Here is a 21,448-nt window from a genome sequence, read left to right as displayed (position 1 = left end):
ACTAAAGCCAAAAGTAGTCTCTTTAGATCAGCCGTCGACCGCGGTTCGCTGTTTGTTTGCCAGAGTTTGTCCATTTGTTGTAAGTGAAAGTGCATCTCTTGGGTTCTCGGGGAAGCTCCACAAATGTTTGAGGTCAATGGCGGCGTTAAGGACACGTCTGAAAGTCATTTAGATCGCCCAGTGCTATGGATAATTAACAGAGATATGCGTATACTTTCCTATAGATACTATGTTTACTTATACTCCACGCGTTCATATATACTCAGTTAATCGGGTGCTACGCGGAGACGTTCCAAAAATAAATAAGGGGGCACGTGTCCGATGTATCAGATCCGCCGGCAGAAATATTATTTTGTGGTTCTATACATTTTTCCATAACACATTCGTACGATTTTTTTGTGGAGCAAACAGGTTATCAGCCAGTCAAATACAAAATAACAACCAGACACCACAACCACATAAACAAAAACACGCATAATCAGAGTGACAAGTTTTTGATAGTGATTTTTTATGCAACAAGCCCCCGAAAAAACCACTAGAGTCGGAACGGGGTCACCGATTTGACCTTTCGATAGGAGCACAGACCCTTGCTTCTACTAAACTCAACTAAATTGGTAATTGTTTCCACCTTAATGGATCCCCACAGGAACCGCACCATTTACAGAACGTACTGCAACTTCATACATATAACCAATAATGGCGGCCAGTAGCGGTGATTGTAAGTGAAGTAGCCTCCTGCTTCCTGCTTCCTGCTTCCTGCCTCCTGCTCCTCCAATGTTGCCCAGCTCCTTTTGCCCCAATGTGCTTTTCTTCCGGCCCACCCATAACCATAATATTCCCGCCTGCACTGCCCAAACTCGTTCCACTGACCAGAAATATTTTTAACCAGTTGCTCCGAAATTAAACCACGCTTCAGTTGTATAGCCCCGTATTTAATCCATCCTAAATCCTTTCCACTACCTATAGATGTTATTTATATTATTATTTACCTAGCTTGTTTTCCTAAGTTTCATATTTTAAAGTAATATTACTAATATAAATAATCGATTTAATCAATTTAATCCAATCCTATGCTAATCCTCTCCCAATCCATATCCAGTAAAATTTATAACCAATTTTTTTTGCATATAAAATAGCCAAAATGACCCAACAGGGACCAGCTTTCGACTCCAATGCGATGACGCTGACGCGCTTCGTGCTGCAGGAGCAGCGAAAGTTCAAGAGCGCCACTGGCGATCTCTCCCAGCTGCTTAACTCCATCCAGACTGCCATCAAGGCTACATCATCCGCGGTGCGGAAAGCCGGCATCGCCAAGCTCCATGGCTTCGCTGGCGACGTGAATGTCCAGGGCGAGGAGGTCAAGAAACTGGACGTGCTCTCCAACGAGCTGTTCATCAACATGCTGAAGTCATCCTATACCACATGTCTAATGGTTTCCGAGGAGAACGAGAATGTGATCGAGGTGGAAGTGGAGAAACAGGTAAGGCTATATTAGAGTCTATAAGCCTTAATATGTGACCAATTGTTGCGAAATTTGGTATGAGGGTGTGAATTAGCTTTCAGCTAAGATGGCTATATCTCTAAGATCTAATCTCCATATCTTCTAGCCACATTTAATGATGTTTTCCTATAACTTATTCGCTCTTCCACCTCCAGGGCAAATACATCGTGTGCTTCGATCCCCTGGATGGATCCTCCAACATAGACTGCCTGGTGTCGATCGGTTCGATCTTCGCCATTTACCGCAAGAAAAGCGATGGTCCGCCCACGGTGGAGGATGCACTGCAGCCCGGAAACCAGCTGGTGGCCGCCGGCTACGCGCTGTACGGTTCGGCGACAGCCATTGTCCTGGGCCTGGGCTCCGGAGTGAATGGCTTCACTTATGACCCGGCCATCGGAGAGTTCGTCCTGACCGATCCCAACATGCGTGTCCCGGAGAAGGGAAAGATATACTCGATCAACGAGGGATATGCAGCGGATTGGGAGGATGGTGTCTTCAGCTACATTGCGGCCAAGAAGGATCCCGCCAAGGGAAAGCCCTATGGAGCGCGGTACGTGGGTTCCATGGTCGCGGATGTGCACCGCACCATCAAATACGGCGGCATCTTCATCTATCCGGCTACAAAGTCCGCTCCCAGCGGAAAACTGCGTCTGCTGTACGAGTGCGTGCCCATGGCCTATCTGATGATCCAGGCTGGAGGCCTGGCCAGCGATGGAAAGATCAGCATTCTGGACATTGTGCCCAAGAAGATCCACGAGCGCAGTCCCATATTCCTAGGATCCAAGTCCGACGTGGAGGAGGCCCTCAGCTACTTAAAGTGATTGTCGTGACTTCAGTAACCTATCAATAAAGATCAATTATATTTTTTACTAAGAAATGCAAGTCCTTGAGCCGTACTGCCCCTAAATTTATGGTTAACAAAATTGGCAAAACTATTTCTCTACTAGTTCTAGCTGCATTCCAATGGTGAGATTAACGGATTAACAGAATCGCTTAACATCTGATAGTTCCTCCATTGGAGGACAACAAATGTTCAACTGATTCCTGGTATCAGACGGAGTGCTAGGTGCTTAGTCCGCCTGTGTCGCAGTTTGGTATTGCAGTCCGCCGGGATTGTGGCCCAATTTAATAATAAATTTTAAAGCTAGAGGAGAGAAGATTGGTGTTGCAACCATTGAATAACAGTTGTTCATCTTATGGTAACCAAGAATTGTACAAATCAAATATAACATACACATATTTGTGAGTTGCGGATGGAAAAACTATTTCTAGGATGGAAAAACTAGTTCTGAAAAGAACGTAATAGCTAACCATACACCTATATCAACAGGTCCGTGAATATAAATAAACAAGCTGTTAAAAAAGAATAGTTTTTTAATTCATTTAAATTATACATTTAGTTATGTCGCACTTCGCATAACATCAAAAATACAAATTTACACACGAAAGAAACCTAAAAGGCATTCGCCTTGTGCTTGGGTACAAAAGTGAAGCCTTCTGGCACCCGACCCAGCAGCGATTCACTAAGCTTCACCCAGTCAGCTGCGTTGCCGGAACTCATGAGGGTCTCCATTTCGTCGCGTCCGCGGTACTTTTGCGGTCGAGCGTTGATCTTTTGCGGCGGCGCCGTCTGCAAGGCCTCGGGTATGTATCGGTACAGGAAGGACTGCCATTCGAGGAGGAATCGGCGGGTGGTCTCCACGCCCTTGGTGTCGGAACCCCAGTGCTCCAGTCCGTAGTTGCAGAACTTTTGCAACATCTCGTAGCGTTGCCCGGACGATGGGGACCAGGCCTGTTTCTCCTTTATCTCTTGGAATATCCAGGGCTTTATTAACGCGCCGCGTCCAATCATAACGGAGCTAACGTGGGGCGCCAGCGTCCTTCGCTCAACGTAATCCTCGTAGCTGAGTATGTCGCCATTGCCGATCACCGGCATGCGTTTTGCCTTGGCGGCACACTCCTCGATGTAAGCCCAGTTGGCGTGTTTAGTGTAGCGCTGCTCCCTGGATCGCCCGTGCAGGGTCACCGCCGAGGCACCCCACTCTTCAACCAGCGGAAGCAGTTCGTGCGCTACGCTCTTGTCTGCATAGATGCCTGTGCGCATCTTCACGGTGAAGGGCAGGCGGTCCGACAGGGCTGCACAGCTGCGCACTGTCAGCTCCAAGATATTGGTTCGTCGCATCAGCGCACTGCCGCCGCCTTGCTGGTAGATCAGGTCTATCGGGCAGCCAATATTAAGGTCAATGAAGTCCACCTGGGCCGTCTCATGAATAACCTGCGCCGCCTGGTTGATCATGTTGGGATTATTTCCGCATAGCTGGACTCCAAAGACATCCTCGCTCTGGTGTCGCTTGGTCAGGGCCCACTCCTGGCCCATACCCTTTAGAAGAGGCTGAGCACAGGCCATCTCGCCACAGGTGATGTCTGCACCGAATTCCTTGCAGATTCGTCGGAAGGGCAAATTGCCCAACGTGGTGAGTGGCGACAGCACGAGTTTCTCTCGGAAATCCACAGCGGGCTTCTGGTCAGCATCTCTGCCGGTAGCGGAGTCATCAATTGCACAACCGGTACTCTTAGAATCCGTCTGTTTTTCCCCATCTATTTTCTCGGTGGTTTCACTAGGTTGTTTTTCTCCTGCAGTTAGGCTGACTGTCCCTTCAGACTGATTCTTTTCCTTCTCCTTTTGTTCCTTTAGCTTTCGCGCATCCCTCAGCTTTTCAGCCATTTTGATAAGCTCCTTGCTGCGGCTAAAGTCATATTCATGTTTTCGCAGACGCACTTGGAGTTCTGAAAAGAGGTTCAGTTAATGAGTTCATCTAAGTGCTTTAGTATGAGTTAGCTGATAGGTGCAGGAGAATTGCCCACCTGAACTGACGCCATTGCATGTGGTTGGAGGAGCCTTTTCATCGTAGTCCTCCCTTTTGAGGTTCCTGCCCTGTTCATTAGTGTGGGCCTTTGAAAAGCGACAACTCACACCGCGGGCACAGTAGCCCTTGGTGGTGTACACATAGCATTCAGGGCCCAAATCCTCTCCCTTGGCGGCCAAGTAGGCGTCCAGATCGTGGACATAGCGACAGTTGGCCAGGGAACAAGGTTCTCCACCGGTTCCATCGATCAGCGAGTGGCACAGATGCGAATACCGCTCGTCCTTGAAAACTGGTCGGTTCTAAAAATACGATATTTTGTATAGAATCTATATTTCTTAATAGAATTATTTACTAACCTTGTTCTGTCCACGTTTGCGTTCCTTTTTATCCCATTTCTTTTTTTCACCGGCTTCCACTTCTCCACCGTCCTCACGTTTTCTTTTGTTTGTCTCGTTGTTTTCGGTGTTAGCTGCAGCACTGCCGCCATCGGCTTCAGTTACCAGGTATCTAAATGGTATAAAGAGTAAATTAAATGAACCAAATATTCGCTATTAAGCGTACTTACTCTGGTTTGATGTAGCAAATACCGCAATCCATTTCACAATAAACAATCGCACGTGTTGGTATGCGTCTTCTTCTACCTTGTTTTTGTCAATCAGCTGCTTGCGACTTATCGATAGAAACAAAGGTAATGGGCGCGTTCAGCATAACTGAAAATTGAATCGACTTTACTGGAAAACAACTTATGAATTCTATAATTAATTTACGACTTACATGGGAATAATGAGTACTCCTCCCATCTTAAATTGGTTACTTAGAAGTTTTTGTTCAAGCTAAATTAGATGACACCGATATATTTCCCTCCGTGGTCACGGTGAATTAGTCACTTTTTGCAGAACTGCTCATCGCTATTGTATAATGCCGACTGCGCGATGGTACAAATCTTTAAATTCCTGTTAAAATCCAGCAAATCTGTGAGAACATTCCTATTGTACCAATATCAGAAGTAATATCAAAAGTTGTTAATGCCCAGCCCGGTCGTGCCCACTTTCGACCCACTTTCCTGGACACACTGCGCCTGGCTGTTCGCGGAGGACATGGTGGAAATGGACTGCCCAAATACGGAGGAGTCGGTGGCCAAGGCGGTTGCGTCTACTTGGTGGCAAAGGAAGGACTCACCCTTCGCAAGGTCGTCCAGGGGTTGAAGGATAAGCGAGTGGCAGCCTCCAGTGGAGAGGACAGCAGCAAAGCCAGCATCTTCGGACGCCGTGGAGTTGACCAAAGGATCGAGGTACCTGTGGGCGTCCAGGTGTATGACGACCAACAGAAACTCATCGCCGACCTCGACGAGCACGAGGCGACGTGCATTGTGGCGGGCGGAGGTACTGGCGGATGCACGGCCACCAATTTTCTGGGACGTCCCGGGGAGAATCGCACTGTAAATCTGGACCTAAAGCTCATAGCAGATGTGGGTCTCGTCGGATTTCCTAACGCCGGCAAGAGCACCCTTTTAAAGGCCGTATCCAATGCCAAACCAAAAATTGCTGCTTATCCCTGTGAGTTATTAATACATCGAGTTTGATCTTTAATTTACCACGCCGTCCACAGTTACCACCATCCGACCCCAGATTGGAACCATCGATTACAGGGACCTGCGCTCCATCACAGTTGCCGATCTTCCCGGTCTGATCGAGGGCGCCCACGCAAACTTCGGCATGGGTCACAAGTTCCTCAAGCACATCGAGCGCACCCGCCTGCTGGTCTTCATGGTGGATATATTCGGCTTCCAGCTGAGTCCGAGGCATCCGCATCGCGACTGCTTGGCCAATGTGTATGCGCTCAACAAAGAGTTGGAGCTCTATGATCCATCGCTGCTGGAGAAGCCCAGTGTCCTGCTGCTGAACAAAATGGACAAGGAGGGTGCCCACGATATCTTCACCAAAGTTAAGCCGCTCGTCAGCGATTTGGCCAGCGGACTTGAACAGTGTCCCGAGGAACTGCGTCCGAAACAGGTGCTCAAGTTCGACAGCATTGTCCCCATATCGGCCATGAACTCGTCGAAGATCACGCAGGTGAAATCGCAGCTTAGGAGGACCCTGGTGCGGCTGGCTGAGAAGCAGTTCCTGGCGGACGAGGATCAGGTCAAGGAGAAGCTAAGACAGCGCGTTGGGCTGGTGGGTCCCAAAATTACCTAGTTGTTATTGTAAATAGTTTTGTGAGCGGATTAAGAAATTAAATTAAATTTATAGCAGCGGAAATGTGTTTGTACTCCAAACTGAGTAGTTATCCCAAAATTAATTCTTTACAAAATAAGACATGAAAAATACTTTTTGTCAAGCGTCCTGTGTCCTTAATTCTTTGTCTGAAATCAATTTGAAAACTTGTACTTTACCAGGATATCAAGAAAAATGCACAATCCTTAGTTTTTCCAATATTGTGTAAGTCCTTGGGAAGCAGCATCCTTTGAATTGAAAACGATTTCGAAAGCTTCCCATGCGATAGGAAAGCTCCCGCACCGATAGAACCGCTATCGATAGCTGGCTGCTGGGGCCCCACCGCTAAGTGCGCTCCACAAACAGTTTGTTGTTGTGTCTCGCTGGACGTTTCGTTCATCGCGCGTTCGGGAGCGATATAAAGCGTAAAATGGTCAAAACCCAACGCCCGCTTCGAGCCAATATTAAGTGCAATTGCCGAGCAGTTGCAGAGTGCCATGTGTGAGTTGCCGCGGCAGTTGGAAAATGCGAAATCCAAAGGACAATAGCAACAATGCCAGTTCGATACATACACACAGACGGGGGCCGATGAAAAACTGGTATATAAAAGACGCCAAAAGCTTGCGAAAAAGAGAGCTAACGCGCCCCTAACTTGGCTGCAGGACAACACACCACAAGGCGAACCGAAAGCAGGCGACACTTACCAGGGGGCAGCATAAACACAGGCAGCACCGCGTCCGTGATGTCACAACAACACCCCCATAACGCCCACCCCCACCACTACGCCCACCACTACCCGCCCCCCGTGACGCCCATGTCCATGCAGCAGCCGCAACAGCAGCATCAGCAGGCGCAGCTGTCGCCTCAGCAGCAGCAGCAGCAGCACACCAATTGGTACTCACATGTTGCTTCCTACCCCACACCCCACTCGGCCTTCGGCCCCGCCCCCGCCCCCTCATGCAAGGCCGCCAACAACAGTGTCAGCGGCAACAACAACAACAACATTATGGGCGGCGGGGGATACGGGCCGGGGGGTGGTGGCGCGCAGGGCTATTATGGCGCCGCTGGCGGTGGCCTCAATGTCAGTGGGGCGGTGGTGGGTGGTGGTGGGCCGAGCTACGGCCTTGGGGCCAACACAGTGGCATATGCCCACAACCAACTGCTGCAGTATCAACAACAACAACAACAGCAGCAGCAGCAGCAACAACAGCAGCAGCAACAGCAGCACCACCAGCATCTTCCGCAGCACATAAGCCAACAAAGACCCTATATGGGCCACAATATCATGACCGGCAGCTATCCTTATATCAAAAGCGAACCCATGGAGGCCTACCAGCAGCCCCCGAATCCCATGGCCCCGCCCCCGGCACCAGAAGTATTAATAAAATGTAAGTTCCCGAAAATGAATGTATAGTACGATTCAAATTAGTTAGTAATCATATTTTATGTTTATTAACGAGTGTACTTCCTTGAAGTGGATTTACAGTGGGTTGGGTTTTTGTGTATACTTAAAGAGATTCCCAGAGAACCTGGAGACGAAAATAGCTATTATAAAAATGAGAGTAATTCTTTTAATTACTATGCAAATTAAAGCACACAAGCGCGAAATAATAATGGAAATTTATGGCAACTGAAACACTCAATTTTGCATAGCTGCCGATCCAGATTAAAGACCAAATATGTTGATTTATTAAGCCCCTTGAATGGGGAAGTAAAAATATTCAAATCGAAAATCCCTTTATGCCGGAGAAAGTCCGGAAAACCTAAGCGCAAAATCCGCCTTTGCCATAGAAACAGATACGGAATACACGCAGTATATCAAACTAACATGGGGCCATTTTCCTATAAGTAGCGTAGTTTCAGCTCCATTTTGGCGTCGAATCAATAAAACGTTTGTTGAGTTTCGCTGAGGTTTGGCGCTTGTTTCGTTCGGATGGTTTTCGGATTCGGATTCGGATTCGGATTCTGATTCGGTTCCACCGCTCGCCAACCTACGGCTCTGTATCTGTATCTTGCTCTGTTCGGTTCCGTACCGTGGCGTACAATTTGGTTCTGTTTGCGCGCCTCTCGGTATGTGCGATGGTACGGTTGTCAGTATGTATCCATTTGGCAAATGTGTACTCGGATAGATGCTTTATACTACCGGCGTAACCTATTCAGTTCGATTCGTACGCACACATGTGCATGCTCTCGTATGTCCAGTGAGTGTGCATATCATCTCCCTCCTCACATTTTTGGAACGGGTTGTGGCGGGGCACTGTCTTCCAAGTCGCTTCTTATGTAACGTGCTCCCGTAGACTAACCTACAAATTATTGGTCCCGCCCCGCACTCCCGGTGCCATTTCGATGGGCGTGTGGGCGGGGCTGAATGCAGAGAGTACGACAAATATTATTGGGTACGACGCCCAAAACATTGATACCATAGGAAATGATTTTCAGTCTCTCAAACATGTTCGCGTAATCCGGATATCAACTTTAGTATACGGATGCAGAAGGCCAGGTTGCTAATAAATATAAACACTAAGTCGGACAGGCTAATAAATATTGGTGCTTTTATCTATTATTTGACCAATCAATGAGTCCAATACCTTTTACTTCAAAAATTATTTTAATATAGTTCAAATGCGAACAGCCTAGTACCCATATATAATGTAAATAGAAGAAATATCTGCAGAGCTCTTTGTTATCTATCAATTTTATGTAGGGGCAGTTAATTCTTATCACCAACCAATGGGAAGTACAAAATACAATTCGAAACCATAGAAACAGCAAACAGTGGATACAGAATTTTCATCTGCGCAAAGTTTTAGCATTTCGCGGTTATATAAATCATTAAAGTAATTGCCAGCATTAATAAATTAGATTAAAGCCATATTTATTATTTCTTTGAACCAAGTATTATATGTGCATATATTTGGTTTTAAAAGTCGTATTACAAATAGTAATCAAATATTTCCTGAACAGCGGAACCCATTGACGAGCATTCCTACAAGTCCAACTATATAGACGACAATACGCCATTTGCTGACTTCAGCAAGTTCAGCGAATTCAGCGAGGACATGCTGAGTCCGAAAGTGGAGCTGACCGTAAAGGATGAGTCCTACGGAAGGGTGAGTTTACAATGATTCCTTGCCCTTGCCGAAACTCACCATAGTCATAATTTCTATACTTTAGACCACTAGCAGTTTCCTGCGCCGCAAACAACAATCGGATCGGGGCACCGAAAGTCTGCCCATCTGCCAGCGCTGCAAGGAGGTCTTCTTTAAGAAGCAGGTCTATCTCCGCCATGTGGCCGAGAGCAACTGCGGCATCCAGGAGTACGACTTTAAGTGCAGCACCTGCCCCATGTCCTTTATGACCACCGAGGAGCTGCAGCGGCACAAGCTTCACCACCGGGCCGACAGGTTTTTCTGCCACAAATACTGCGGCAAGCACTTCGACACGATCGCTGAGTGCGAGGCGCACGAGTACATGCAGCACGAATACGATAGCTTTGTCTGCAACGTAAGAAGCACATATAATTGGTCTCTTGGAACACTATATCATTGATCGTCCATTTGCAGATGTGCTCCAGCACCTTCGCTACGCGGGAACAACTGTACGCCCACCTGCCGCAGCACAAGTTCCAGCAGCGCTTCGACTGTCCCATCTGCCGCCTGTGGTATCAGACGGCTCTAGAGCTTCACGAACATCGTCTGGCTGCTCCATATTTTTGCGGCAAGTACTACACGGGCGGACAGTCATCTTCTGCCTCCCAATCGCAATCGCAGCAGCACCAGACCAACTACAAGCTGCAGGACTGTCATATGGCAACCATGGAGAGTAAGTTAGGAAACATAAGTAAAACAAAAAACACCTTTTCTAACGTGGCATTTCTCTGTGTCTTAGTGCCCACAACCCCGCACCACAAAACCACTCCATCCGGCTCGTCTTTGCCGGCGACGGCTGCGCTGAATTCTCTACTGCAGCAGCGTCAGGCAAATGCCGACGGAGCTGCCATGTTCGCAGCATCCGCAATGAAGAACGAAGTGAATGTTAAGATGGAGCGAAGCTACAGCAACTCTACCAGCGAGTCATCCTACAGCGTTCAGGACAGTGGCTACAATAATGCCTATGGAAGCGACAGTTCAATGCACGCAGGAGCGATCGCCGGGCCACAGGCGCATTCCTCTACGCTGGACGACTCCGAGGACGCCTTGTGCTGTGTTCCTCTGTGTGGAGTGCGCAAGAGCACGAGCCCCACGCTTCAGTTTTTCACGTTCCCCAAGGACGAGAAGTACCTCAATCAGTGGCTGCACAACCTCAAGATGTTTCACATACCCGCCGCCAGCTACGCCAATTTCCGCATCTGTAGCATGCATTTTCCGAAGCGCTGCATTAACCGCTACTCTCTGTGCTACTGGGCCGTTCCCACGTTCAACCTGGGCCACGACGACGTGGCCAATCTATACCAGAACAGGGAGCTCACCAACACGTTCACCACCGGCGAGGTAGCGCGCTGCAGCATGCCTCACTGTACAAGTCAGCGGGGTGAGAGCAATTTGAAGTTCTACAACTTTCCCAAGGACATCAAAAGCTTGATCAAGTGGTGCCAGAATGCACGACTTCCCGTTCAGGCAAAGGAGCCGCGTCATTTTTGCAGTCGCCACTTCGAGGAGCGCTGTATTGGCAAGTTCCGTCTGAAGCCGTGGGCGGTGCCTACTTTACACCTAGGTGCCCAGTATGGCAAGATCCACGATAACCCAAAGAATTTGTACGTTGAAGAAAAACGCTGCTGCCTCAACTTCTGCCGCCGGAGCCGATCCTCTGACTTCAATATGTCGCTATATCGATTTCCCAGAGATGAAGTTCTCCTGCGACGCTGGTGCTACAATCTCCGCTTGGATCCCGGAGTGTATCGTGGGAAAAATCACAAAATATGCAGCGCCCACTTTATCAAAGAGGCGTTGGGTCTGCGCAAACTATCACCAGGTAAGTTTGAACGGAATTGCTGCGTTTGTAAAGAATATTTAAATGATTTCTTAATGTAGGGGCCGTTCCGACGCTTCACCTGGGTCACACTGACACCTTCAACATCTACGAAAACGAACTGTGGCCACCGCCAACGGCACCCAACAGTCACAGCGGTGGTCTCCAGCACCAGACGCAACATCATTCCTCACAACACTCACTGCAACAGCAATTGCACAGCAAATCATACCACCGGCAATCGGCGGCCTCCACGTCCTCCTCCGCCAGCTCGGCAAACTCTCACTACGTGGATCCTGATCTAAGCGCCTCCTACCTTGGCTTAGGTGCCAGTGGATCTTCTGCAATGAATGCCAGCGACAGCATGGACGTGTGTTGTGTGCCCAGTTGCGAGAGCAAGCGGCACAATAATGAGAACATTACATTCCACACCATACCACGCCGACCGGAGCAGATGCGCAAGTGGTGCCATAATCTGAAAATACCCGAAGAAAAGATGCACAAGGGTATGAGGATCTGCAGCCTGCACTTCGAGCCGTATTGCATTGGAGGTTGCATGCGTCCATTTGCGGTGCCTACGCTTAACTTGGGTCACGATGACGACGATATTCATAGAAATCCGGATGTGATCAAGAAGTTAAACATCCGTGAAACGTGCTGTGTCGCAGTGTGCAAACGAAATCGGGACAGGGACCACGCGAATCTGCATCGTTTCCCAAGCAATGTGTCCTTATTGACCAAATGGTGTGGCAACCTCCAGCGGCCTGTTCCGGATGGAAGTAAACTTTTCAACGACGCCATTTGTGAAGTACACTTCGAGGAACGATGTCTGCGCAACAAAAGGCTAGAGAAATGGGCAGTGCCCACACTATCGTTAGGCCACGAAAACATCCCATATCCGCTGCCAACGCCGGAACAGGTTACGGAGTTCTACGCTCGACCCACTGCGCCCAATAATGGCGAGGAACAGGGAGAGTGCTGTGTGGAGACGTGCAAGAGAAATCCCAGTGTGGACGACATCAAGCTCTATCGGCCGCCGGAGGAAGCTTCCGTGTTGGCCAAATGGGCGCACAACCTGCAGACGGAGAGTAGTCAACTGACAAGCATGAGGATTTGTAATCTTCACTTTGAGGCGCACTGCATCGGCAAGCGGATGAGACCTTGGGCTATTCCAACACTAAATCTGGCAGGCAATATAGAGAATCTCTACGAGAATCCGGAGCATTCCATGCTGTACAAGCGGCGGACTCACATGAAAGCCAAGCAGTCGGCTTCCGTGAAGCCCACTTGGGTGCCCAGGTGCTGTCTTCCGCATTGCCGCAAAGTTCGGGCTCTCCACAACGTTCAGCTGTATCGCTTCCCCAAGCTCAATCGCTCCACTCTGGCTAAGTGGGCGCACAATCTGCAGGTTCCTATGGTTGGCAGTGCCCAGCGCCGTCTATGCTCGGCTCATTTCGAGCCGCACGTGCTGAGCAAGAAGTGCCCGGTGCCGCTGGCGGTGCCCACATTGGACTTGAATGCGCCCCCCGGCTTGAAGATTTACCAGAATCCAGCCAAGCTCAAGGCTAGCAAGCTGTGTCTGCAGCGCGTGTGCATTGTCGAGAGTTGTCGTAAGACGCGGGCGCAGGGCGTCCAGCTCTTCCGACTGCCACATAGTCCAACGCAGCTGCGCAAGTGGATGCACAACATCAAAACGCGACCCAGAGCGGCGATGAGGGCCCAATACCGTGTGTGTTCCCGCCACTTTGAGACACACTCTTTCAATGGCCGGAGACTGAGCGCTGGCGCCATTCCCACCCTGGAACTGGGTCATGACGACGAGGACATCTATCCCAACGAAGCGCAGGCCTTTGCGGACGAGCACTGCGTGGTGGAGGGCTGCGAGGCATCCAAGGAACAGCCTGACGTGCGACTCTTCCGCTTTCCCACAGAGGATGACGATATGCTATGGAAGTGGTGCAACAATCTCAAAATGAACCCGGTGGATTGCACCGGCGTGCGCATATGCAATAAACACTTCGAGGTAGATTGCATTGGGCCCAAGCACTTATACAAGTGGGCTATTCCCACCGAGGAACTGGGTCACGACGACGCCGACATCGAGCTAGTGCTAAATCCCAAGCCGGAGGACAGGTATGTGGATCCTGTGTTCAAGTGTATCGTACCGACCTGCGGAAAGACGCGTCGCTTCGACGAAGTCCAGATGAACAGTTTTCCCAAGGACGCGAATCTCTTCGAGCGGTGGAAACACAACTTGCGGCTGGAACACCTCAGCTTCCACGAACGCGATCGGTACAAGATATGCAACTCTCACTTTGAGGATATATGTATTGGAAAGACGCGGCTAAACATAGGTTCGATCCCGACTCTAGAATTGGGTCACGACGAGACGGACGATCTGTTCCAGGTAAATCCGGCGGAGCTGCAGAGCAACCTTTTCGGACGACAGCGGCGAGTACACGACGAGTCGGGCGGAATTATCATCAAGCAGGAGTTTTCCGAGTCGGAGGACGTCAAAACGGACGTGTCTGATACCAAAGATTTCAATACGAGACAGGTGAGTTTTCTATTATTAGAGGAGCAATAATTAGCCAGTTTAATCCGTATTTTCTTTAAGGTTAAGCTCAGAAAGACCATGTCCGATCTGAAGTGTTGTGTGCGCAGTTGTGGGCGCAGTCGACTGGAGCACGGAGCACGCCTCTTTCCATTTCCCACCGGTAAGCAGCAGCACCTGAAGTGGCGCCATAACCTGCGCCTGGAGCCCGACGAGGTGGACCGATCGACCCGGATTTGCAGTGCCCACTTCAACCGGCGCTGCATTGATGACAAACAGCTGAGAAGCTGGGCAATGCCCACGCAACAATTGGGCCACCAGGAGCAGCCGATCTACGAGAATCCGAAAAACATACCAGGATTCTTTACGCCCACCTGTGCTCTGAGTCATTGCCGCAAGCGTAGGAGCATTGACAACGATCTCCGCACCTATCGATATCCGAGGAGTGAGGATCTTCTGGAGAAATGGCGGGCGAATCTGCGTCTGGCGCCGGATCAGTGTCGCGGCAGGATATGTGCTGACCATTTTGAGTCACAGGTGCGTGGAAAGTTGAAGCTGAAAACGGGAGCGGTGCCTACTCTAAATCTGGGCCATGATGAGGGCTTAATCTACGACAATGAGGCTATAAAGGTGGGCATGACCGAAGAAGAGGAAGGCAGCTCGGAGATGCCACGACTGAAACCCAAAAGAGAGCTGATTGATGAAGAGGAAGAAGAACTAGAGGCTGAGGAGGAGCCCCATGAGCACGATATGTACGATGAAGATGAGAAGGACGGCCACTACTTCGATCCTCTCGAACTGGTCGAGACCTTTGCCGAACATCCAAGTGACGATGAAGGTGAGTATCGTGGAGATGAGGAGGATGAGCGCGACGAGGATGAGGACCTGGACGAGGCGGAGCACTTTCATCCGGAAAACCCACCCACTCCCCCAACTATCCCTCTGCGTCGCGAAAAGCCCGCTAATAATGTGACGCCCATCTGCTGTCTAAAGCACTGCAGAAAGGAACGCACTGCTTTTCATCTACTGAGCACCTTTGGCTTTCCCAAGGATCGCCAGCTGCTGCTCAAATGGTGCTCCAATCTACACCTGAATCCGGATGACTGCATCGGCCGCGTTTGCATAGAGCACTTTCAGCCGGAGGTACTGGGAACCCGAAAGCTAAAGCAAAATGCGGTGCCCACTCTCAATGTGGGCCACGATGAGCCACTTAGATACTCTTGTAATGGAATAGATCTTGACCAGGAGCAATTGCAGCCACAGCACTCGGTTTTTCGGCTTTGGAGCCTAAAACACTGCCGCAAGAGGAAACTGACGGAGCCGCCGGACATCCGCCAAAGCAAGTGGAGTGCGGAGGTGCGGAAGATGCAGAGATTGAGGATGGAGATGAAAATGAAGATAGGGAGAGAGATCAAGCTGGAGGTGCAGACGGAGAGGGAAATGAAGACCAAGGAAAAGACTCCAATGACGAATCAAGGGAAGATTAAGTTGGTAAGATGTTGCATCAGCTCCTGTGCGAATGAGGACGTTAACCAACTACTTCCGCTGCCTGAGGAGCCAAATCTCTTAAGAAAGTGGCAGCATAACCTAATGTTATCCGTAGACACGGACTTCAAGAAAATCCAAGTGTGTCTAAAGCACTTTGAGGAGCAAGTGGTGCAAAACGGAAAGCCCTTGGAGCAGGCAGTACCCACCTTACAGCTAGATCAAAACAGTTGGAACATCAACAGAAACAGCGGAAGTTGTCTGTTTCCAGAGTGCAGAAAATCTTCATCGGATCGGTTAAGCCTTGTTGATTTACCTGGAAATGCGGTCATAAGAGATGCCTGGATGAGCCACCTTAATTTGCCACCCAGCACTGATGGTCTTCTTTGTAGTGACCACTTTATGCAACTCTTTGAACAGGTGGAATTCCCCAAGGTATTGGCCGCACAAGATTTGGAGGACTTGCAGTGGATTGTTGACGAACTTAAATGCGCTGTTCCCAGTTGTTCGTCCAAATCTGATGGGGATCTTCAGCTCATCCCGCTTCCGGAAAAGGATGCTACCCTTTTGAAGTGGCTACATAACACAAAGATATCTTACGATCATTCAAAGCACAAAAGCTATCGCATATGTGTTCTTCATTTCGAGCCGACTTGCTTAGAGGCGAATTTTCCGAAAGCTTGGGCTATACCCACCTTGCATTTAAGCCACGATGACGAGCTTCATTTGAATCTCAGGCCTGAATCTCGCAGTGGTACTCCAAACAGCAACTCCAGGCTAACTCCATTGAGAATTAAAACAGATCTGGCCTCCTTGGGAAGTCCATGCTCGAGTGCAAGTCCTAGTCCTCGAGGCAGGATCAGGATATGTTGCATTTCCACATGTGGACAGATTGGAAGTAGTCAAGTTCGACTCTACCGCTTTCCCACCGACGAGCAAGCCCTACTGCGGTGGCTGGTGAACACGCAGCAGCAACCTCGCCTTGTGGATCCTGCGGAGCTCTATGTGTGCCAATCTCACTTTGAACCAGATGCCATTTGCAAAAAACAACTTCGTTGCTGGGCAGAACCCACCTTAAACCTAGGCCACGACGGGTTTGTTATCCCCAATGCCAAACACAATGGAAACATTGCTGGGGGTCAGGATACTGAGGAGGCGATGAGGCTTATCCGGGAGCGCTATTGCTCCGTACTGACTTGTTTCCAGGCTGAAGCCAGCGGTGTAAGGCTCTATGAGTATCCCAAGGATATGCCAACTATACGAAAGTGGGCAGCCGCGTGTAGACATCGCTCCATGCAGGCCAGCAGCAATGGATTCAAGGTATGCCAGACTCACTTTGCACCGGAATGCTTCGAGCCGGACACTTTAAATTTGATTGAGGGATCCGTTCCCACTTTGGAGTTAAGTAGAGGCGACATCGAAAGACACTGCCTAGTGTCTGGATGTGAAAAGGATGCAACTGGAGGACGTATGCGCTATTACAAGGTGCCAAAGACCGCTGCTCAACTGAATGCTTGGAGCAACAACCTGAAGATGAGTTCCGTGGACCTCGGATTGGGGGAGCAGCTCATCTGCGAGCGTCACTTTGAGCCCTTTTGCTTCGGTGCCCACAAAGGATTACGACCTGGCGCGCTTCCCACTCTCATGCTAGGGCACGACGAAGAGGTGGAGATGTTACCGAACCCAGAAAGTCTCTGGCAGAAAAAAGATGAGGTTTGCTGTGCCACTGAATGTGGTCGAATTTGGCAGCCTGGAGACACTAAGTTTAGTGGATTTCCTAAATCATTGGCGTTGGCTAAGAAATGGGTTCATAATCTTCAACTGAGCGTAGAAAATGACCAACTGAGCAGTCTGAAAGTCTGCAGTGTGCATTTCGAAGCCTCTCTCTTCAATAAAAGTGGCTTAATATCGGGTTCCATACCCACACTAGAGCTGGGCCATTCCTCTCAGGATATATTTCAGTCGGACACCCAACACATGGGTAAAAGAACCATAATATCGGATCTTGATTGCATTTATCCTGAGTGCAAGGAAATGTGCAAAACCGTGTCATTCAATCTGCCCCAAGAAGAGGACCTACGGACAGCGTGGCTCCGTCACTTGAAGCTCGAAGAGCCGTCGAGTGGTGTCGGTCAGCTATGCCCACTACACTACGTTATTCTTTACGAGCTAAGTATCAAAAGTTTTCCGGAGCACGTTTCAAACCGATTTCTTGAAGAAAACTACTATTCTGCTCGGAACAACAGGCGCGTCAAAATCGTTAGCTGTGCGGTTAAAGGTTGTGAAATGATCAGGCCGCGGGATAAGGTGCTCCTGCACGGGTTGCCGCAAAGGAAGGACATACTGAGAATGTGGGTTGAGAATGGCCAACTGGAGATTACGGAGCCGCAGCAGCAATATATGCTTAGGGTATGCCGCAATCACTTTGAGTCCCGATGTTCGTTTGACGACAGGCGGCTGCATCCGTGGAGCGTTCCCACTCTGAACTTACCTGGAAATCCGGTGCATCAAATTCCCACTAAGGAGGAGTGGCAGGAAATGACGATAAAATTGACCCAGGAAGCCGATACAATTAAATTGGAGAGAGAGGAGGAACAGGAGGAGGAAGAGCTGCCCGAGGAGGAAGAGCTGCTCGAGGAGGAAGTGGGAGACTGTTCTCTTCTAGAGCCTATTGTAAGAATGGAACACATCGAGTCCGATGAAGAAGACTCAGAGATGCAGGCTCTGGAGGTCCTTCTGGAGGTTGGTCATGTTGAGCGGATGGACAGCTACGAAAGAGTGGATGAGTCCTATACCGAACAAGCCGTCTACCAATCTAATGGCATTAGAAACCAGTACAATGCCAACCACTGCGCCGTTGAAGGATGCGAAGTGACCGTTGAGGACGTAGGCGGGACCATCAAGCTGCACAAGTTCCCCGCATCTTCGGAGGCCGCTAGGAAGTGGATGCACAACACCCAAGTCGACATGGATGAGAAGTTCTGGTGGCGGTATCGAATTTGCAGTTACCATTTCGAGCAGGAGTGCTTTCAGAGCGCCAGGATAAAGAAGGGAGCGATGCCCACTCTTCGCCTGGGACCTAAGAGACCAGACAAGGTGTACGACAACGAATTCGCATTGCAGGAGACTGAGGAGCTCATTGTGCCTGAAGACCTTCATTTTGAGGATCCCAAAAAGCCGAAAAGGGAGGTAATAAAACTGTGTCTGCCAATGCCGGCTCCGCCTCAAAAGTCCAGTAAGTTTTGTCAGATCGAGGGATGTATGAATCACCTGACCACTGAAAACATAACCTTGCACAAATTTCCCCATTCGGAGGACATATGCCTCAAGTGGCAGCACAACACGCAGGTGCCTTTCGATCCTTTCCACCGATGGCGATACCGGATATGTAGTGTCCATTTTCATCCGGTGTGCTTGCTTAACATGAGACTAGTCCATGGCAGTGTGCCCACCTTAAAACTAGGTAGCAAGGCTCCCACCGAACTGTTCGACAACGACTTCGAAGCCATTAACCTCAGGCTGGACAAGAAGTGGGGGACGGACCAAAGTACCGTGCAGATAAAGGAGGAGGATGAAGATTCTATGCCGTCCCTGGAACAAGAACTGCAGCTTCGCGAAGACCAAGAGGTGGAGGAATCAGAAGCTACGCAAGTACCCTTTAACCAGACAAATTGGAAGGGCCAATTGCGATTGCCTGTGAAGCAGGAAAAGGTCACCTACAACCAGGTGAAGTCAGGATACGATAAGTGCTCCTTAAGTCATTGCCAGCGGCAGAGATCTAAGCATGGCGTCCACATCTACAAGTTTCCCAAATCGAGGCTCCAACAGGAGCGTTGGATGCACAACCTCCGCATCCGCTACGATGAGCGAAGGCCATGGAAGTTTATGATCTGCAGCGTGCATTTCGAGCCCCACTGCATCAGCCTGAGGAAGCTGCGCCCCTGGGCGGTTCCCACCCTAGAGCTGGGCGATAATGTGCCGGAGAAGATCTTTACGAACGAACAGTGCCATGAACTCTCCACCGATCGCAGCGAGGCGGAGAGCGATGCCGATGAGGAGGACGGTCTGCAGGAGGACGAGGAGGATGAGTACGAAGAGGAAATGGGCCCGGAGGTGCGTATCAAACGGGAACGGCGTTCCAAGCTTGATCCTTGGCCACCCGGTCAGGTTCCTCCGTGGAAAGTTAAGCAGTGTTGTCTTCCTTACTGCCGTGCCTTCCGTGGCGATGGCATCAAACTGTTCCGGCTGCCCAACAACCGCACCTCCATACGCAACTGGGAGCTGGCGACGGGCATGGTGTTCAAGGAGTCTCAACGAAACACTCGTCTGATTTGCAGCCGGCACTTTGAGCCCGAGCTGATTGGCGTAAGGCGTCTCATGCGGAACGCCATTCCCACGAGGCACTTAAGTCCGCAGGAACCGTCCGAGGAAGTAAAGAGAAAGCCGGATCCTCCACTCCCAATCGCAACCTGTTGCATGGCTGACTGTCATCATAATGGAAATGTTAAGCTGCACAAGTTTCCTAGTGGTAAGTAAAGAAATTAGAAGAAAACTAATATAAGACTCATGTAACTTTTATTATTTCTTTTATTAAAGACCCGGCGCTACTTAGGCAGTGGTGCCAGGCACTCAGGCTCACGGATACCCAGAGGTACCGGGGCAAACATATCTGCTCGGTCCACCTGCCCACCGACAGGACGGTCAGCTGCGTCATCTGCGGAGTGGAAAACGCCCAGTTGCCGATGCTGGACTTTCCAGAGCAGCGCAATCAGCGCGCCAAGTGGTGCTACAATCTCAAGATCGAGGCCATACCCAAGTGGGACCACTCCAAGCACATCTGCTGTCGTCACTTTGAGTCGCATTGCTTCCTCCAGCCGGGTGAACTGCGCCCAGGTGCAATACCCACACTGCAGCTGAACCACGACGACACGAATATATTCCTCAGCGACTTCGCCACTAGTCCGACAGGCAATCGGATCAAGGACGAGCCGCTGGACAACGACGACATGCTGCTGGTTTAGTCTACCCACATGGAATCATTTTAGTCTAGTTTTAGCTGTACCATTTTATAGACCATTTTGTACATCCATTGTACAATGCCACATCACGTCTTCTAGTTTTACCATGTAGTCTCTACCGGTGATTTTAATGCGTTATTAATTCATAAGTGGCTTGTGGAGAAAGATATGCCATACAAAGAAACAAACACAAAATGTTCCTTAAGTTTTTGTTTTTACTTTTTATACATACGTACTTTAACTGTGAGAAAAATGTGTTTTAGTTTCCGTAATACTGTCATATATGAACTATAGATAATATATCTATAATATCCTGTAATATCCTTGAGCGTATATGTGTATGTAGACTTGTAGATGACCCAATATTAGTTGGAGGTTTTCTAAATATACATCATACTGAAACTGAAACTAGCTCTCTGCTTCTGGGGTGTCTATACGGAGGGCTTTCCTATATAAACCTAACCTAATTAACCTAATTACTAACTAGCACCACACCCGCCTCACTAGAATCTGAAAGCTTATTCTAAACTTTCTATCTTTTACCGGTTAATGATCCTGATTGAGAATATCGTATAGGGTCGAAAACGATGATTTTTACTTGTTCAAAATTGGCGGGCGTGTCATTGATGAAGGTTACCAATCTTACCACCCAATCGTACTATAAACATAATTTTTCATATTTGTAGTGCACATCAGGATATACTACTAGATAATACATGAAACCTCGACTTCAAAATGGAACAGATGAAAGATGATAGTCACAATCAGAAGAATAGGACACTGAAGTGGAAGCCGCGGCCCAAGTTACAGTGGAGCTTCTAGTGAAAGAAGAAAACGAAATA

The 21,448-nt window shown here is 49.2% G+C and overlaps 4 protein-coding genes across 5 annotated transcripts; 3 read left to right on the top strand and 1 right to left on the bottom strand.

Moving 5' to 3' along the window:
* LOC117140234 (fructose-1,6-bisphosphatase 1) lies at positions 1 to 2,383 on the top strand. Of its 2 annotated transcripts, XM_033303037.1 has the most exons (4): positions 1 to 79; positions 647 to 718; positions 1,137 to 1,480; positions 1,657 to 2,383. In XM_033303037.1, the coding sequence occupies exons 2-4, from the start codon at positions 697 to 699 to the stop codon at positions 2,320 to 2,322; spliced, it is 1,032 nt and encodes a 343-aa protein (XP_033158928.1). In that variant the 5' UTR covers positions 1 to 79; positions 647 to 696; the 3' UTR covers positions 2,323 to 2,383. The 2 variants fall into 2 exon arrangements, with proteins under 2 accessions (XP_033158928.1, XP_033158935.1); XM_033303044.1 differs by lacking the exon at positions 647 to 718 and having other exon boundaries at positions 10 to 79.
* A 474-nt stretch (positions 2,384 to 2,857) lies between these two features.
* Positions 2,858 to 5,013, bottom strand: LOC117140219 (tRNA-dihydrouridine(47) synthase [NAD(P)(+)]-like). Its single transcript, XM_033303014.1, has 4 exons — positions 4,934 to 5,013; positions 4,725 to 4,875; positions 4,367 to 4,667; positions 2,858 to 4,288 (listed from the first exon to the last, which is right to left on the bottom strand). Exons 1-4 carry the CDS (start codon positions 4,963 to 4,965, stop codon positions 2,955 to 2,957), a joined length of 1,818 nt encoding a protein of 605 aa, XP_033158905.1. The 5' UTR covers positions 4,966 to 5,013; the 3' UTR covers positions 2,858 to 2,954.
* A 234-nt stretch (positions 5,014 to 5,247) lies between these two features.
* On the top strand, positions 5,248 to 6,619 carry LOC117140224 (GTP-binding protein 10 homolog). The gene is made up of 3 exons (XM_033303025.1): positions 5,248 to 5,342; positions 5,402 to 5,924; positions 5,977 to 6,619. The coding sequence occupies exons 1-3, from the start codon at positions 5,301 to 5,303 to the stop codon at positions 6,561 to 6,563; spliced, it is 1,152 nt and encodes a 383-aa protein (XP_033158916.1). The 5' UTR covers positions 5,248 to 5,300; the 3' UTR covers positions 6,564 to 6,619.
* A 330-nt stretch (positions 6,620 to 6,949) lies between these two features.
* LOC117135256 lies at positions 6,950 to 21,008 on the top strand. The gene is made up of 9 exons (XM_033295402.1): positions 6,950 to 7,180; positions 7,244 to 7,969; positions 9,546 to 9,691; positions 9,756 to 10,085; positions 10,145 to 10,403; positions 10,470 to 11,552; positions 11,612 to 14,106; positions 14,167 to 20,116; positions 20,185 to 21,008. The coding sequence occupies exons 2-9, from the start codon at positions 7,324 to 7,326 to the stop codon at positions 20,607 to 20,609; spliced, it is 11,334 nt and encodes a 3,777-aa protein (XP_033151293.1). The 5' UTR covers positions 6,950 to 7,180; positions 7,244 to 7,323; the 3' UTR covers positions 20,610 to 21,008.
* Positions 21,009 to 21,448: the final 440 nt, after the last annotated feature.

The sequence above is a fragment of the Drosophila mauritiana genome, chromosome 2L, assembly GCF_004382145.1.
Source record: "Drosophila mauritiana strain mau12 chromosome 2L, ASM438214v1, whole genome shotgun sequence".
Lineage (NCBI taxonomy): Eukaryota > Metazoa > Arthropoda > Insecta > Diptera > Drosophilidae > Drosophila > Drosophila mauritiana.
The sequence above is the reverse complement of the archived record's forward strand: the minus strand, read 5'-3'. Positions and strand labels throughout refer to the sequence as shown.